The 19023-nt window shown below is 43.6% G+C and overlaps 1 protein-coding gene across 6 annotated transcripts in view; it reads right to left on the reverse strand.

Annotated features, from left to right (window-relative positions):
- The window catches only part of PRICKLE1 (prickle planar cell polarity protein 1), a 111180-nt gene that overhangs the window by 9038 nt on the left and 83119 nt on the right, over positions 1–19023 (reverse strand). Inside the window, exons 1-2 of one of the 6 annotated variants that reach the window (XM_027035925.2) lie at positions 11393–12849; positions 1100–1285 (exon numbers count right to left, since the gene is read on the reverse strand). In XM_027035925.2, coding sequence (XP_026891726.1) covers positions 1100–1231 — 132 coding nt within the window. In that variant the 5' untranslated portion in view covers positions 1232–1285; positions 11393–12849. Of the gene's footprint in view, positions 1–1099; positions 1286–10246; positions 10393–10459; positions 10808–10872; positions 11352–11392; positions 12850–19023 lie in introns of those variants that run through there. The other 5 variants (XM_027035924.2, XM_053226134.1, XM_027035926.2 and 2 more) reach the window with 5 other exon arrangements.

Raw genomic sequence — 19023 nt, forward strand, 5'->3', positions numbered from 1 at the left:
CATCAGCTTTCTTTGCTTCCATGGATGTTATTTTCTAAATACCCGGAGTCCGTTTCCCCACGGAAACTGGAGGGGGGCCATACTGAGCTGTACTGAGGTCACTTTGAAAGGAGAACTCCATTTCTGGTTTTTTCCCCCCCCATGGTATTTCAAGGTATATCCCTTAATGCATGTAGAGTACTTTGCAGTGCTGAGAATCAAGGTGGTTTGAGGGGAAAACATCAGGGAACTAGGGGCTTGTCTGCTTCAGTTTATCTTTCTATCACATAAAACCTACCCAATCGTAAGCTGAAAGAAGGGGTTTTCTGCTAGTAAGTAGTCAAAATATTGCTTTCCTAACCAGTGTGCCAGCACACCACCCTCCCTCCCCATTGTGTCAGCCACAGAAGCTTTTACAGTTAGGAGTGCTTACTGAATACCAGTTCCATGTGCACCGGGTACTGTGCCAGGATGAGTAGGGAGCCCCTATTCCTCAGAAAAGTTTCCCACCATGCAGGAAACCCCCATAACTTAGGAGCAGTCATACACCCAGCTGGGACCTTTTATTTCAAACTATGGCTTCACCTGCATCTGTCACCAGCAATTTTTAGTAAGTTCATCATTATAAGGATATTGAGGAAATAAAACTCTGCATATACAATATTCTCATCTTAAAGTAACAATACAATCAAAGCATAATTTTTTTTTTTTTTTGCAATACACTGTGGTGACAGATTCTTTTATGTGTTAGGTTATCAAAGGTCAAACGTCTAAGCAATAACACTTCAGGTGATTTCTTACAGCTCTGTACTTCTCATCTCTTCCAAAGCAAAAGCATTGCTCAGAGCTGGCATGGAAATGTTCCTCTTTCCTTTCATTACCTTTCTATTGTTATTTGATGTCTTCAAAAAGTTTAAATTCCTCTCACTCTCTCCCAAGAGCAAAGAAATTAAGTATGCCCTTCAAAAGCAAAAATTTATACTACCCAGAGAGTAAGGACAAAGGAGGGTAGCATAGCGTGTCAGTAATGGTAGGAATGGTCTGTACATTTTTTAGCATTGCTCAAAAAAAATCTGAAATGTTGTTGGTAAATAGAGCACATGGAGTGATGAGGTCCCACCTGCTCTGGCCGCAGGCCTGGGGGCACCCAGGCATACTCCTCCAGGGCACAGCCAGAGTCGTCGTCAGATGTGGAGCTCCTCTGGCACCCGAAGGCAAGCTTGCTCATTTTGGGCTCCATCTCCAAAGGCATAATATTGAAGTGAAAAGGCCGGTTTCTCAGTCACAGGACATCAAACAATGGCTGCTGTGGACAATATAGGGAAAAAACAAAGAAATTAAAACCTGAAGGCACTACTCTTGCCCTCCAGGAACTTGTATGGAATGCTGTTTACACACAGCTGGGCCTGGTTTTCTAGTAACTAGTTACCCGTTTCTAGTCACCAAGTTACCAGTGTCGCCACCCCCCAACTCCCAGGCCCACCAAAACTGCGCATCTAGAGTTACACAATTTGGAAGCAGCCCCCTTAACAACTTAGCATTTCAGAAGATGCTACCAAAACTAGCTTAGTTCCAGCTGCCTTTAACAAGCGCCTCTAACACGCTATTCGTTAGAAGGGTTCTCAAGAAACTGCTTTGTTGACTTTCTAACTTTCCCACAAATGAAATCCTGTGAAGTCCCAAGAGTGGAAGAAGTGTCAGAGATGGCACCGCCTTCCTGCCCTGCCTGCTGCTTTGTGTTCCCGAGACCCCACCCTGCTCCTAATCCCAGCCATTTACTGCTGCCTGCACAGAGTGGGTCCACTGGCAGACTGCTCAGATTTCTGGTTTCTAATCAAGTTCTGAGAGACAGTAAACCTCATTTACTCCCTGACTACAAATAGCAGTTGAATCCTTAATATAGCACATTCAATCCAAAAGCCTTTAGTATCAATGGGCCAAAGTCTGCCAGACAGTTCATTAATGAGTTCCTTCAACAAAAACTAATTGAATCCAAGCACGAGGCTAAAATAAAATCCTGCTAGCTGACTATTAGTGTGGAATTGCATTACCAGCAGGCATTCATTGAAAAGTCACACCTACTATGTGTGACAAGCTAGCAGCCAGCTACTGGGCAAAGTAAGATGTAAATCCAGTTCTGGATGAAAAGTCTTCCTCAGAGGGTAGGGCTGCAAAGGTGTTAACACAGGGGTCTCTTGCTCTACAGCCCAGGAACTTTGTTATCGGCGTTTAAGTTCCTTGTTAAATTTCTTTTGATTCTTAAACATCATCCCTCATCCCAAGGCACTAAGAAAAAAAGATACAAGACTTTTCAGAATCGATGCAGCTTGTTTTATACCTGCCCCTTTCCTTCTCCCTCCACCAAAAACAAAAACAAAAACAAAAACAACATAATTAGCCTGACCCCAATTTAAAGAAAACAAGGCTCAGGAAGTTCAATCACTCACCTAAGGTTACACAGCTGAAAGCCACAGAGTACAGTCACACTACGTGCCTGACTCATCAGACTTCCAAAAATTGTTCTGCCTTAAAAAATTCTCTCTCTTGCTAAAACAAGTAGGAAAGGCAGTGAACCCTAAGCACACTCCTGCCTGAGAGGAAGTCCTTTCTCAGCCACTATGTCAAACCCAACTCTACAGTATCAGAAAGTTACCTCTCACAACCCAATTATTAAAACGTACACTTTTTCTTTTATAAATCAAAGGACATAAATTAAAATTGCAACAGTTAACAAACGGAAGGCCAAACATCCAAGGGCTACAAATCGTTGTTAGAAGAAGGAGCGACGCCATACAGTAGGCAGATATTATTTCAACTATTAGTTTAACTTTTCCTTCACCCTGAGCAAAAAGTAAAGATGAACTCATTTCCTCCACTATCATTGGGAGGTTACGACCTTTTAAACAAGTCGTCATTTCACACAGGTGCAATTCATTCCCATCTTGACTTAAGAAAGGCTCTCTAAACAGGCACATTCCTCTTAGCCCTCCGTAAAAAAAGGATGTGTTAATGAAAGTCAGAAAATTTCTTGGATCTAGTCTTTCCCTTTTGTTTTGGAAAAAACAATTCCCACATGTCAAAGGAAGAGAACTAGAGGTTAAGAATTTAATTAGTAACTCAAAATTCCCCCCACCAGGAGAACGGGGGCAGGGGGGCTGAGAACCTTCAATGCAATTTTAACCTGAATATTGAAATATATATATTTGGTCCTTCCCAAATCTGGCTGAGGAAGGAGACACTAAGGTACCTGCACTGCAGAAATTTACAAAAAGCATAAATATTAACAAGAACCTATTAAATATTAATATATTATAAAACAAGAGAAAACACAAATTTAAGACAAACCATGGATTTTCCAAGCTAGCACAAAGACACAGACTACCAAAGATCTGAATTACTTTTACAGCTATATTCCTAGATTAGCCTTTTGCAAAAAAATGTAAATTGCCATCCCAATCAAGGTAAATCAACTTTAGCACTAAATGACACAATCCACCTCCTCCCAATCTAGATGGGAGGCCACGCCTTGAACTACAACTCCCATATATTCGTCCCAGCCTCTCTACACACTACACTGAGGACTGTCGACCATCAACAATGTGAAGGGTCCAAGTGAAGGGACACGAGTTATCACAGGCAAGGCTTTCAGTTTTATGTGTTGGCATTCTGACAGCTAACTGATTCCTGGTGGGATTAGTGTTACGACATTTAATTATCATATGGAGCAACCCAATGAGGGCGTGTCTCAATTCACAGCGGGGAAGACGGAGCCTCAGAACGAACTGTCACAGGACAACTGTCCAAAGGCACAGTGGCCTTAGAACTTGGCCTGTGATCTTAAACCTCTAACCCCACACTGCCTCCTAGAGGTGGAACCTGACGGAGCCGGTTCCCCTTTGCTGTGGCCAGTTAGTACCGCTACTGCATCAGTCACGACAAATGACTGAATGTAGGGAGACACTCCACTTTGCCCAGAAAAGGCACTTCAAGGAAAGCACACAGTGAAAAAGGATTATAAAAATTCACCAGCCTCATGAGCTGTGGGTTCAGAGTTTATTCTCTGGAGAGAGCCTCTTTTTGCTTTCTATCAGAAGATAATAAAATGACAAAACATTACGTGCATTGGGAAGGTCTCAGAGCTGACAAAAAAAATTAAAATAATAAAAGTTACACAGCATGACCTTTACTTGATAACACAAAAATCTGAATATGGATTTTTCTCTTTTAAAAAATTACTTGTGTCAGTAGACCCTTACATTCTTAAGTATATCATTTTCTCAAACTGTGTCATATGAAAGCAGGTGACTGCTGATCATGGTTCTTGCACTATAAAATGTTAAAGTAATAAAAACGATAAATAAAAACATTTCACAGGGGCGCCTGGGTGGTTCAGTCGGTTAAGTATCTGACTCTTGATTTCGGCTCAGAGCATGGTCTTAACGAATCCATGAGCTCAGTCCCCGCGTCAGGCTTTGCGCTGTCAGTGCAGAGCCTGCCTGGGATTCTTTCTTCCTCTCTGCCCCTCCTCTGCTCTCACTCTCACAAAATAAATAAACTTAAAAAAAATACATGATCTCCCAAATACACCTTATGTAGGCATTTACATTTACTGTATTGAAAATGCTTGACAGCACAAAGAAAGAGGGGGACGTGGCCCTTACTTATGCTCTGGGTCATGATGTAGGATCTTCCTAATGACATCTAAATGTGGTTCTGTCTCGTCTGCCAAAATACCACCTTTTAGAACAAACACGAAACCATGTGTGAATTAGATCTGACAGAAAGATTTAATTAATTTCATTTCCAGGTATTGTCTCTAGGTTGATCATGTGAAATACAGACACAAATCAGGTCTACAAATGAGTTGAATTATAACAGGAATAGAACTATCCAAAGTTGGAATTATGATATAGAAAATTTTCAACATTTTTTTTTTAACAACCACACTTAGATGGGCAAAAGTGGCCCTGTCCTTTATTAATTTTGTACTTATTTTTTGTAAATTTTTATTTTGATATAATTTCAAGCTTCAGAAAAGTTGGAATAGCCCTTTGTAGCCTTTACCCAGACTCATCAAGTGTTTGCATTTTGCTTCATCTGGTTTATCACCATTCTCCTCCTCATGATCACAAACACATACACACACTTTTGTGGGAGCCTTACGGAAGTGCAGATTTTTAATATCCTCTTACCTAACCACAGCTAAGTTTTAAATATGGTATTATATTTTTTAAATGTTTATTAAAAAAAAACTATATGCAAGACATGGTGCTAGATACTGGAGATCAACAGAGTGAAAAGCCAAAATAACTTAGTATTCTGTGATTATTCTGAGGAAGGTTTATTGTACTGGTAGTGAAATGCTGTAACTGAATGAACTTAATCACATGTGAATGACAATTATGCATTAACTAATTCTGTGCTAGGTTTGCCCCTGTTAAGGAAATGGATCTGGAAGGGCTCCACCTCTCCAAAGTCTCTTCATAATTCCGCATGTCTCACAATGCAGGGAAAAAAGTAGAACGATGTTCAGGAATGGGTTTGTTCAGGTTCCAGAGTTTGACCGTCAAGGAAGCATGTAGAGGGAGCAACACCTTTAAGAGCTAACAGCACTGTCGAAGATGGCACTGAGGTCAAGCACAGAGAACAGATACTTGGATTAAATTACAGCAGGTAAGGAGTTATTTGCAGGTACTATTTTTTTTTTAATTTTTTTTTCAACATTTATTTATTTTTGGGACAGAGAGAGACAGAGCATGAACGGGGGAGGGTCAGAGAGAGAGGGAGACACAGAATCGGAAACAGGCTCCAGGCTCTGAGCCATCAGCCCAGAGCCTGACGCGGGGCTCGAACTCACGGACCGCGAGATCGTGGCCTGGCTGAAGTCGGACGCTTAACCGACTGCGCCACCCAGGCGCCCCATGCAGGTACTATTTTAAAGAGAGGACTAAAAGCAGACTAGAAAGAAGACTCAAGGAGACGAATGACAAAAAGAAGAAAAGGGAATGGACAAGGGAGACAAGAAGAAAGCCCAAGGTTGGGTAGAGAGAAATGAGATACTTTTTTCTTACAAAGACAAGGACTATCATGGGGATGCTCCAAGCCAGCCAAACAACAGAAGGTGGAAGAGTTTCATTTCCCTTCTTTCTCCTTTTCTCCTTTCTTCCTTCAAAATAGTTAGTTACTTCTCACCATTTAAAAAAAACCTCAAAGACAAACAGTTCGCAGATGTAGGACTTCTCAATCATCATATAATTGTCAAGAGAACATCTGACCCAAGGGACAGAGCAATACGTAAAGGAATGGGATCTGGGCTTCAGCATTCAGTAAACCCAGCCCTGAACTCTTCAGACCTTTGGCAAACCACCAAACGCAATGGGGCCTTGTTCTTTATTGTAACTATTTTCCTTACAAAGATGGTCTAAGTAGGTGAAAGTTTTAAAGAAGAAAGGAATTATACGAATATAAAGAGTTAAAATTACTACTGACTGTGTCAATTGGCATTGTTATTTCCACTCTGACTACACAGATTTTTCTTGAAACTGACCAGCAACATCCAGAATAAGAACACGTTAATAGCCAAGACAAAGGTTGACATGTGAATTTCATCTTCTTTTTGAGTTCTGGAGGTTCTGTAGCCTCCTGAAGGGCAAACAGTTTTGATAAACTATCAGCCACCATTCCCAAGTCTCTTGGGATCAACTTCTAACCAGTCCTCACAACAAAATCTCCAATACCAGCATGCCTGCGCACGCACACAATGCATAATGGTCTACAGAGCATGGCAGGGTATTTCCAGGTGTCTTAGTAGAGCAACAATGGTGAGAACCCAATATATACTGGCTGTAAGTTGGCCCTTATTCCCCCAATCAGAGTATGGTCTCATTCATCCAACAGTGATATAAGGAGGGGTTCCTTGTGAAATTTACTTTGGAGATTCATTTACTCCATCCATTCATTCATCTCTGTATTTAAGGGCCATTATTGAGTGGTTCTAGGAAATACCACAAAGAGGCAATTGACTTCATTCCATTAAAAGCTAGAACTTAAAAAAGAAAATGTATTTAACATGGTAAGAATATTTCCAAATTCCATTATACATTTCCTTGTTTTCTTGAGTGCGTGTGTGTAAATTATATGTGAGTTAGCCTTTGATCATTTGTTTTCATTGTGAACAGAAAACGAACAATAGAAAGAACGCTGGCTTCAGGAATCCAATCTAGTCATTCAGCTGGATGTAATCCCAGAACCTAGTTCCTCAATTGGAACACAAGTTTAGGGCTACCTCAAAGTGTAGAGCTGATGTGTGGAATTGCATGGCCCCAAGGCTTTAAGATGGTTGACAAACTTTTTATAGGTTTTTCCCTCCCTGCACTCATGACAGATTCTGAATTCTTGCTACTTTAGTCTCTTATAAAGTAAGTAGCCTTTTTCCTTTGCCCACAACCAACAACCTCTAAATCTTTTTTAGTATTTTGCTTTCAATGGTCTGCAAATTAGGCAACTGTAATTTGAAAAAATTCATCTAGACGTATATAGAATCATTACGCTATGAACAAGGGCTTACACATTCCTTCTGGAAGTAATCACTGGTTAAATAAGATAATACACAAAATGTGAAGGTATTATGCAAATTAAAAGCAGCTCTATTATTTTGCTATGCTATTTTGGTCATTTGAGGATCATTTATTTTCTACTGCACTTACATGCTGCCTCCAGAATAGCTAAGGAGTACTATTTTGGTTGACCTTTACATATACATAAATGAGCCTTTACTATTTTTCCCTAAAAAGTTTCATAAGTCAGCACAGTATATGAAGGTCCAGAGGCAGTGAAGAGTCGAGAGTTTTGCTGGAAGACAGAAGCAATAATAGATGGCAATGACAGCACTGAATGACGCTTTCAAGAATTAAAAAGATCAGGCAGCTGACTTTGTGTTTAACCCTAAAGGCAATGGGAAAAGACAAAAGGCATGTGAGCAGAGTACCACTGCTGGTCTTAAAGAAAATTAATACTACAGTGATGGTCAGGAAAGAGAACAGGAACCTGGGAGGGGCCTATTTGTCTACTGTTCCCAAGAGAGCCTAAACATGGTGGCTTGGGGAACCAATAGGAAGGGGGGGATCTGGGTCAAAGATAGTCTTAGGTGACTGAAAGATGATGTACTAAAACAGAAATACTACACTGGCAAGTCAGAGGGAATGAGGATTTGAGAGGGTTGGGGAGAAGGAGTTCAATCAGATACATATTGAGGTTATAACTGTACATCAGTTCTGGTATGGTTCCTATTAATCATTTTTTGGACTAAGTCACCAAATCAAATCAAAATCATGCAAATGGAAAACAGAGTAATTTTCAGTCCCTGCCATTGAATACGAAGTCTAAGGTCATACCCCTAATTTACAAACACTTCTCCCAAATTCCACTCTAGTTCCTATGTGAAGATTACCATGGCATTGCAGGGTCCCTACGAAAAGGTATTTCTTGTGTGAACATCCCCAGGGAAGTTAGAAATCCTTTGATCACCAAAACCCAGAACAGATACTGATTTGTGAACTCAGTTGGGCTAACATTCCCTAGGTGTCCCCTGCTGCTAAGTGTCATCCTGAGGGCCACAAACTGCTTAACAACTTCTTTGTTAAACTGCTTGTTAACAAGGCCTTAGCACATAAAAGATGCAGATCACACATAACCACTCAAGAGCTACTCTAACTCTTCAGGCTAAATATGCAGGTGGATTAAATTTAACTACAGACTAATTTGGTAGTACAAAAACCCGTAACACTTCTGTTCCTTTCAACACACAAAATACACAACCCTGTGGATATAGGTATCCCCTTGTTTATGGAGACTTTTAAAAAGCCAGAAAGACCTGTAGTCACCATAGGTATCAAAACTATGATAACCAAAGTTTAAATTTCATAGTAGAGATCCTAAACTGTTATCTCTTTAAAGTTTTCACACACACAAAGAGTACGCAATGCTTATTGTCTGCTAAAGACGAAAGTTCAGGGCCCAATTCACTTTTATTTCTGTTGAAACGAACTGTTGAGATAATTGTAAAATAAAAACATAATGAAGGTATCCAACAGCACTGCTTCATCAAACATTAGTAAAAGAACTTCATACCAGCAATTAGTGGCATTAGGCCATGTGCCCTTTGGCATTTTCTGTATTTTCCAGGTAGACCTCCCTCCAACTTGTACATTTTCCAACAGCTGAGTGGCCTGTCATGTACCATCCAATTGCCAAGAAGCTATCCATTTTTCCAAGAGGAAATGTGGGACGCTGCGGGGTTTCAAAGCATTCTAATTTCATGCACAAATACATTCCACGACAGTAAGATAGACTGCCTAACAAAAGGAGGAAACATGATGACAAAGCATGGTCCTTTGCCAGAGCGACGCTTCTGGGGTCAGATTTTTTTGGCTGTAAACCGGTATATACAGACAAAATCCAAAACGCATGCTGGGGTGTGCCGCGGACCACGCAAGGCACGGCTCTAATGGACTAGTTAATTTCCATAATGGGGGACGCAGATATTTTTCGCAAATCGTGTTCCAGTCAGTCTCCTATTGATTTTTTGAATTTCTATTTTCAACGGCGGCCCAAGGAAACGGCAGCCAGACTTGACTCCAATGTACACACAGACTCAGGTTTCACCCCGTCACCTGTTGGCTCCTGAACAACACTCCTCTTTGTGAAACTTACAGCACTCATTTGAAACAAGTTTCCAGAGAAAACACTTCAAGAAAGTGTTTGAGAAGTCACAAGACTCGAGTTGTAAAAACAAATTCCACACATAGCCTGGTTTATACTGACATAGATTAATGTGAAAACCTGAGCTTTTTAAGAAGGGGTTCGGGAGGGGAGCCGGAGGGAAAGGATGTCACCCTTCTTCGGGAAAATTCAGCAGGCTAATTCTGGATAGGGCTGCGAGTGATGGCTGTGGGGGTTCCGCTGGGTCAACCCAGGCCCGCACCGGGAAGAGACAGCTTGCAGCAGGCGTCGGCGCCCCGCAAGCCCTACCCTCCGCGCGGCCGTGGCTGCTCGGGCCGCAAGGGGGCGCCCCGAGCCGCGGGTGGGACGCGGCCCTCTCCCCCACCACCCGGCCCCTTCCCCGCCTCCCCGCTACGGCGCCCAGAGGCCGAGCCCCAGACCCAGCGGTAGCGAGCGAGCCCGTCCTGGGCGCCGACGCCAGGCCCGCAGAGAACAGCTCCCCTTTCCCCAGGGGCCACAACAGTCGCCTGCGAACCCCCTGACCCACCTCCAGCGGAATGTCTCGCGGCGCCTCTGCGCAGCGTCCCCTCCAAGGAAGAGCACTCGCCCCGCGGCTTGACGGCGATACCGAGTGGCCGCCGGTCCCGGATTCTACCCCCCAACTTCCGACAAGAAGCCCCTCTCGGCGGGCGCACGGTGACGCGCGCACCCCCGCCGCCGGGCTGCCATCGAGCCCCGGGGCCAGACCGCGGCTCCCCACCTGCAACCGAGGGGTGGAACGCGGCCTGCGGCCCCTCCCGGCACCCGCCGCGGCCCGCGAATCCGCGGAGCCTCTCGGCGCGCCCTAGGCGCCCACCGCTCCGCGTCCTGCTGAAGCTGGCGGCCCGGCGCAAGGAGGTTCCCGAAGGAAAACGGGGCTGAGTGCCCTCCAGGAGGTCACCCTCGTCCACCCGTTTCCGGAGGAGACCCTAGCAGGGCGGGGACGGAGGGGCGGGGGCGGCGAGCGCAGGGCCCCATTTAAACCGCGGCGGGCCGCACCCCCTGTCGCGGCTCAGCACCGGCCCTGACCGGCTGGCTAGGGGTCGCTGCCGCCCCCGCTCCTCCTTGACGCACCCCCGGCCCCTGCGGCTGTCCCCCGTGAGCCCCCTTTCGGTGCAAGGCGGCGATCCTCACCGGCTGCAGCTCCCTAACCAGCCGCGGTGGGGGGAGGGCTGCAAAAAGGTCCCTTAGCTCCCCGGAGACCCTCTGTCCCCGCCAGCGTCGCCGACTCTGCTCCCCCGTGTCTGAGTCGCCTCGTCCAGGCCACCGCATCCCCCACCCCCCAGCTCTGCGTTCCTCCAGAATCCTCCACCCGGGAGAGAAAAATCCCAGTGTCCGCTCTGCGCCCGCGGCCGGCGAGCTTCAAAAGTAACCAGAGCCCGCATTTAAAAAAGTAACCATTTCGCTTCCTGCTGGTCCCACCCTCCTAAGGAGCGCCGCAGGCCGGCCTCCCGGCTAGCAATCGCAGCCCTGCTGGGCTCCCGGCTCCCGTCCGCAGGAGGCGCCTGCCCAGCCTGGTCTCGCGGCCGCCCGCTTTCCAGGAACTGTCACTGCTGACCGTGCCCCTGGCAGGTCTCCACGAGGTCCTGCGCGCACATTATTCCTCGAAAAGTTACCCACCCACTTGGCCAGCCTCGCGGCTGGAGCCCCTTACCTCCGTCCGCCCGCTCCATTCCCAGGAGCCCTAGTGAGAGGAGCAGCTGAGATGCAAATACCCCAGGACGCTTATGTAAACTTCCCCCTCCCGCAGGTGCACGCGCGGGCCACAAAACGCTAGGAGAATTATGCAAGGCCACCTCTTAAAGAAATCATCTCCACTCAGCCCCATAAACATGATGTCAGCAAATGGCACGTTTAACCAAGTTCTCACTTGGAAGGACTCATTAACATGAGAATTCTCTTCTTCGGACTTTTCCTGCATTTCCTACTGCTTAGCGCAGGAGATTTATTTTTATCGGTAAATAACAGCAAAAGAAATGGTGCCGGGTCTTGGGATATACTTAATCAAGTACATGAGTAAGAGTTTTTACAAACAGGTTAAGTGAATGTCATTATTCAAACACAAGAAGGTGCCTCACACTTAAAAGGCCAATCTTGTTTCTGAGCTATTTCTAGATACATTGAAAGAAAGTGAAGTTTGGCATTAATTGTCTACAGAAAGGACCAAAAGAAGCAAAAACAGTGCCTCAAAGCAAGCCAAAAAAGAAATGATAGGTTAGTATAATCAGCACCTGAGGTATGGATCTCTTCTGAACCACAAGTTTTAATATCTACAATAGTCTTATCACAAGGTGATAAAATGCCAAGGGAGGGAGAGAGAAAGATGCATTATTTAAATACTTAAGAGTTGTGTCAGTTTATAAAGTGCTGTTAAATAAAAGCAACTTAAAATGGTCACTGGTTCCTTAGGTATCCTACCTTTTTATTAAGATTAAAAAAAAAAGAATCCTTGAACCACCAGGATTCCTTGGGAGAGTGATTTGTAACATATATGTTTCTACAGTATTATTCAACTGAACAATAGTCCATTGTAACTGTGATTTAAAAATACACAAACAAGTTGCCATAAATAGAGCAGCCAACAACTCTGTAGCCAGTTTCTGTTATCTCTGCCTTAAAGCATGGCAGCTGCAGAGAAGCTCCCTTTTTAAGTTATTGCTTTAAAGTGGCAGAGACAAAAAATTTGTGGCTCTGTTGGTAGAGTAATTTGGAAATACCGCTTCAAACAACAGGATTTGTGATTCAAATAGACTCTTTTGGCCAATTCAGGGTCCAGTTTTGAAGACTGTTTCTCAACAGGTGTGATATAGAGCTGCTCTGGGCCTCAGGTTGTGTGGGGGTTTGTGGAGGGTGGATGGAGGACTTCCAAGGTTACCACTTTCCTCCCTGGACCTGTGAAATTAGCCGTGAAGACCTAGGGCAGATTTCCTTTTTCCTATTTCATTCTGTTTGGGCTTCCTCAGGGACGTCATCAACTGACAGCATCTATAGGACAAAAGTGCAGTCAGTTATGGACTTAAATGAAATCCTAAACTATCATATCATTATGATAAAGGAAGTAGCAGCAGACCAATGCTTTAAGCCAGGTGGATCTTTTTTGAAACAGCTTTTAATTTTTTTAATGTTCATTCACTTTTGAGAAAGAGAGGGGGAGGGGGAGAGAGAGAGAGAGAGAGAGAGAGAGAGAGAGAGAGAGAGAGAAAGGTGTGAGCGGGGGGAAGGGCAGAGACAGGGAGACACAGAATTCGAAGCAGGCTCCAGGGTCCGAGTCGTCAGCACAGAGCCCAACGCGGCGCTCAAACCCACAGACCGCAAGATCACGATCGTTCGCACAACCGACTGAGCCACCCAGACGCCCCGGAAACAGCTTTCAAAGGGCAGCTACACATCAGCCAAGGCCACAAACCGATAGCAACACATATCAGTATTAAATGTCAGCCATTGTTAAGTGTGCTTCCTCTAAGGCCGTTATTTGTAAATACTGTTTGTTACAATTTCAGCAGGTACTGTCAGCTTTATTGCCTATTGTCAGTGTTTTTAGTGCTGAAGCACTTTGGAGAGAGTTAAAAGCTTTTACTAATGTTCCAACTGAATGTAACAGACTTTGGTCTGGTCTGAAAGGCATTGTTATCGGCAAGGGTGAACTTATGCAGGATGGGAAGCAAGGCCCCCAACCAGCACCCTTTTGTTTCAGCCAGGTGGAATATTCATTGCTTGCAGATCACACTTGAGGGGAGGCTGAGAAAGGAAGCCCAGAAATTCACAGGACTTGGTTCCCTCATCCCATCCTGGTCTCTGCTGTACTGTGACCTCCTGAAAGAGGCCTTCTCCAATGTTCCTAATCCCCCAGGTCATCCCTTCCTCTGGTTTGCGCTATTCACATCATAGCTCTTAGCTCTGATTGACATTATTATATGCCTAGTTGTTCACGTTTGCTTTCTTTCTCTTCCCCTAGAAGGCGGGGACTTCCAGGATTCGCTACTGTATTCTCAGCACCTAGAATCACTCCTGGCACATAGCAGACAAGCTCAATAAACATGAGTTAAATGAACAAATGAGTTTTGGACATTCTTCTCAGGCCTTACAGATATACCATACCTGGGCAAGTAACTCCGTCTCTAACCTAAAACCACACTGAACTACAGTGTCCTAATGGAAGAGACTATGATAGGGGAAAAAAAACAAAAAACAAAAAACCAGAAAAATGCCAAAGGCAAAGAAATAAAGAGGCAGCACTCTGTGTGTCAAATGCCTGCCAACTCTACCGGGTCTGGAGGAAAGAGATAAAGGACAAAATATAAAGCAAACCTTGGTGCTATTTCTTGGTTCTCCTGGGATTTGTATATAGTGACCTTAAGGTCTTTTCTGTTCCTTGCCTCTGTTTTTTCATTTGTAAAACAGACCTGGGTTTTAGTTTGAACAGTTAAGAGGTGCTCTTGGTCCCAGGCATTTGGAAGAATTTGTAACTAAAGGTCAGAAATCTAGGAAGAGCCTATTTAAATGACTCAGTTTCTTAATAGAGAAGAGAGACCAAGGGCTCTAATAGTCATCAAGTGACATCTCACTCAGTAAATCTGAGGGGCAGCTGGCATATGTAATGTTAAGTAGGGTGACAGCTTTAGTCTTCACTGACAGCATGGTCTAGGACAGCAGTTCGGCTGTTCTGACTATAAAGAGATAGGTAACTAAAAGAATCTCAAGTAACACCTGTATATAATATAGGATGTAATTTCTAATTAAAATGCCTTTTAAAATATTTTTTTTAATTGCAAAATCATACAACAGAGTTGATGACAATCTATGGGATCCTACATCTTGTCCAGATTTTTAAAAAAATGAGATCATTTTTCAAAAAATAATCATAATTCATCATCCTTGTTACCACTGAATGTTTAGGTAAAAAATTTTTTTCTTGTTAATTTTAAACATTTCTGTTGTACATCAGATTGGACAGGTATACCTAGTGGGTTACTATATATTTGCGAATTCTAGTTACCATTAGCTGAGTCTCTAGAGCCTTCTTCCCCCTGGGAAGGGCCCCAAGGCAGATATCAGCTCTTCCTAGAGTTAACAGGCATTACGGTGTTTTATAATAGGTTACAGTTCCTCTAGGCCTCCAATTACTCTCTTCACCCTTTGATTATATTTAAAGCAATGTGATTAGAGAGCACTGGTTCTTTAACATTTTCTACACCCAATCCCTCTTTAGATTTACTACTCCAACCCTCCCAGCTTCCTGTCCGTCCCCTCCCCCAACTCGTACCTCCTTTGAGAGTGATGTGACTCCTCCATCCAAGTACTCTGATGTGCTGGGCTCTCAGGAGACTGAAATGTCTCTTCTCTGTCAATTTTACTCGCTCTGTCACACTGGGATAAATCACTTCTCTAAGGTATTCGGGTTTTTTTTCATTTCTAAAAATGCTAGTGTTTGGGGCTAGGTCAATGGTTAGAACTTTGGAAGAGGGAACATAATCCATTTTTCAACTAAAATAGGAACCTCAGTATACAAACAGAGGCAAGGGAAAGTGTTCCGTTGAAGCTCAGGGTTGGTTTCTCCCCAAACCCCTCCCACAAATACCTACCCCTCTCCCGCCCCCCCCCCCCGCTGCCCCCCCCCCCACCACCAGCAAGGGCTTCCAGGTCAGCCCTTAGGCTCCTTCACCTAGAAGCTAGATGCTCCTGGAGCCTCCACCAGTTCTAGTATTTTCTGAGTCTCTTAAAAACTCAATAATAGCTGCTTAGGACACTAACGCCAGATAGGTGTTTCCAGCTGCGATGTCTGGAGTCCACAGCCCAGGCTGGGAGGGAGAACAGGGCATCATCAGATCCTTTCATTTCACTCGTGCTCTGGCTTACAACTTGCAGTAAAAACGGGGCAGCTATCTTTGCCCACCCCCTCTCCCACCTTTTCTGAAATGCCCCTTCCCCACACCCAGGAAATGTGTGTTAGTTTTCATGGACAGATAATTAAACTAGTATTCAAGCACCTTGACTTTAAGTTCTTCAACTTTCTCGACTCCTGTAGATCTGTGGTTTAATACAAACATTCCTCAGACTTCACTAGCAACATGTTAAGGAACGAAGAATTAATTTTCCGATAAATACTGACAGATCTATAACATAAAGATATCAAAGACATAAAGACACATTATGTAGTATGATCGCATTGTTATAGGCTAGTATATGCACAGCAAAACTATTTAGAGGACTATAAATACCAAAACCATAAATACCAAACCATTAATATGGTTTCTAAGGGAAGGCAAATTATAGGAAACTGTTTCAGTTTTTAATTTACATTTGTAAAATAAATGTATTTTCATACTATTTATAACGTTTTTCTTTTTATGAGGATCAAATAAAACTTTTACAGGTTAAGAAACAATAAAGAGAATATACTACAGTATTACCATAAGGAAGAAAATCTCTGAAGCCGAAAGTGGTGCTCCTGATTTAATTATTAGTTGATATGGGAAAAGACATGAACACATAATTCCTCTCCTGTATCTTCCTGTCAGTCACAAACTTTAATAGTGAGATCCCTGCTGCATTTATTGACAATACTTTGGGAAGGGGCTGCAACAGTCCCACCTTCCCAAGGACTCACAAGTATTGGCTCAGAAGCTGCCCCAACTGAGGCCTCCTGCATCCATCCGCTGAGTCACTGATCTATTCTTTGGTTGACTCAAAAGATATCTCTTGAAGGGCCGCACTGTCACACCGAGATCCTCCCTCCCCTTGAGTTAAGGATTTCCTATTCTAAACTTCATATTCTCTTTGTATCTTGATTTACTTCAAAAAGAAGGCCCAGGAAAATAAACAAGATGAGCGGGGCAAAGAGTTTCATTTTTTGAAACATGCAACACTGTGATTACACTACTGTAGAGGGGTGGTTAAAATTCTAATAAAGGAATAAGAGGAAATGCTGATCAATCCATTCTGGAAGATCAAGGAAGTGTGGAGGTGAGGGAAGCTTTGATCCGGGCCTTTAGGGATTAGAAGGAGTTGATCAGGGTAATTACTGGAGTGGAGTTGGGGTAGGGAACAGGGCCCTGGCCAGGTTGAGCCAATCAAAGCCTGAGGACCAAGGGAGGGAGCAGCTCCTGGTAAGCCCATGGTAATGTGACAGGAGGATTGGAAGGTAGAAGGGAGGGGCTGGAGACTGTGCCCAAAGGAAAGCAGCCCTTTAAGCTACTCTAGGGGCTATGGGAGCCACAGAAGTTCAAGCAAAGAGGTACGTGATTGTATCTATGCCCTAATTAGAGGGAGGGCAGAAAGAGCAGTGCAGGGAAGCTAGATGGGAAGAGCTTAGGAGCTGCCTCAGCAGTCAAGGGCAGAGAAAACCAGACCATGTGTCTGAGGGTGAAGGAACTGGACTCTGTGGCGGCCCGTTGTGTATGGTGGGGGTTAGGGAGGCAGATGGGGTGCGGACATTCCTAAGTGAATCCACATTCCCACAGTTTACTTGAAACAGAACCGACAGTTTAGCCTGGATGTGAACTCTAACTTGAAATAGCAAATACTTTTCACTGCCCATGGGAGACAAACTCAAGGTGACCTGACGGCTTTACATTTTTTTATTTTAAGTAATCTCCACATCCAATGTGGGGCTCAAACTCATGACCCAGAGATCAAGAGTCACACTTTCTACCCAATAAGGCATCCAGATGCCCAGGATTTACATTTCTAAGCTCAAACTTTATCTTCCTGTTGATATTCACCTTTAAAACACAGCATTTACATCCCCTAGTGTTAAAGAGCTCAGAGTCCATCACTGTGAAAGAAACAGGCACATGATTTTCAGGTTGGAAGATAATCTATGTAGAAGAACTACCCAACTCCTACTACAAAGGTCAAAATGGCATTGAAAATGACACTGGTATGTTAAGTGGGGGGTCTACAATCTCGCAGTTCATGTTTTATACAAAACATCTAAATAATAGATACTGCTTTGTCTTAAATTTTAAAATTATGGAGCATTTGCTGCTTTACTTCATGAACTACATATGCAAAGCTATTTTGCAAACCTATGTATTTTCTCACGCTATTTAAACTCTCCACCAACTAAATGGTTGATTTTCCTCAAGGGAGAATCTGGACCAACAAAGGCATGCCAGCTTTTAACACTGTTACTGTGTGCTGAATTAATCAAGGTGTTCTTAGAGAGGTGTCAGCAAAGAATTGTTTCAAGCAGCCAGAAGCCTCTTGCCAAAAAGAAAAAGGTCAGCAAAGTTTTCCATAACATTTCTTTATCTTATCTGAGATCCCAAGTCCCTTTCTGCAACCGTGGGAATTTAAGCGAGGTGATTTTGTAGTGGAGACTGGTTTACAAGCTTTAATTAGATTGTGCCAGGGACAGGATTTGGAATTCACATTGTTCTATTGGTCTTGAATCGCGTAGTTCCAGATGAGTAACTGCCTTTTGATAGAAGTTACTTTTAATATTTCCTTTGTCCTTTATGCTCACAGCAGTAGTCTCTTCAACACTGAGTTTACACTGAATTCTAGAGGGGCGAAGGGCAGGGAGCCTGTCTGTTTGTTTAGTGATAGATACACAGGCCTCGTGTATCAGGCACGTTGCCTGGTACATACAGGATTCTCAATAAATATTTGCTGTCTTGTTCACATTCAATTCTCCACAGAACCTGACTCAGACCTTGCACATACAGTACTCCTTTTTATATCTCAACGATCAGTCCATTGATTCTGTTTTTCTTTATTTGTATTTGTTTTTAAAAAAAAAAAAAAGTATGTCAACTAATTTGAGGTTAAAACTTTCAGTTTTAATATTTAAAGCAATCTTGTGAAGTTTATCATCACTTAGGTCATTTATTCTTTTTGGCTTATGAGATCTGATAGGAACACTAACTGGCTAACCTGGAATCTCTTTAGAAAGCCCAAATTTCTTTTTCTTTTTTTTTTTTTTTTAATTTTTGAGAGAGAGAGAGAGAGAGGAAGAGAGGGATGGCAGGGGAGGGGCAGAGAGAGACGGAGATAGAGGATCAGAAGTGGGCTCTGTGCTGACAGCAGCGAACCTGATGTGGGGCTCGAACTCACAAACCACGAGATCGTGACCTGAGCAGAAGTAGGACGCTCAACTGACTGAAGCACCCAGGCGCTCCAGAAAGCTTAAACTTCTAAATCATGTGCCCCACCTACCTCCAAACCAACACCTGACGTCCTCCTCTGTTCCTATCTCATTCTGGTATCACCAATACTCTGAGTAAGCCACCAACCAATCATCACAGGCCCTCCTGCCTGCCTACCCTCACTGCGTTACTTATC

The sequence above is a fragment of the Acinonyx jubatus genome, chromosome B4, assembly GCF_027475565.1.
Source record: "Acinonyx jubatus isolate Ajub_Pintada_27869175 chromosome B4, VMU_Ajub_asm_v1.0, whole genome shotgun sequence".
NCBI classification, from domain to species: domain Eukaryota; kingdom Metazoa; phylum Chordata; class Mammalia; order Carnivora; family Felidae; genus Acinonyx; species Acinonyx jubatus.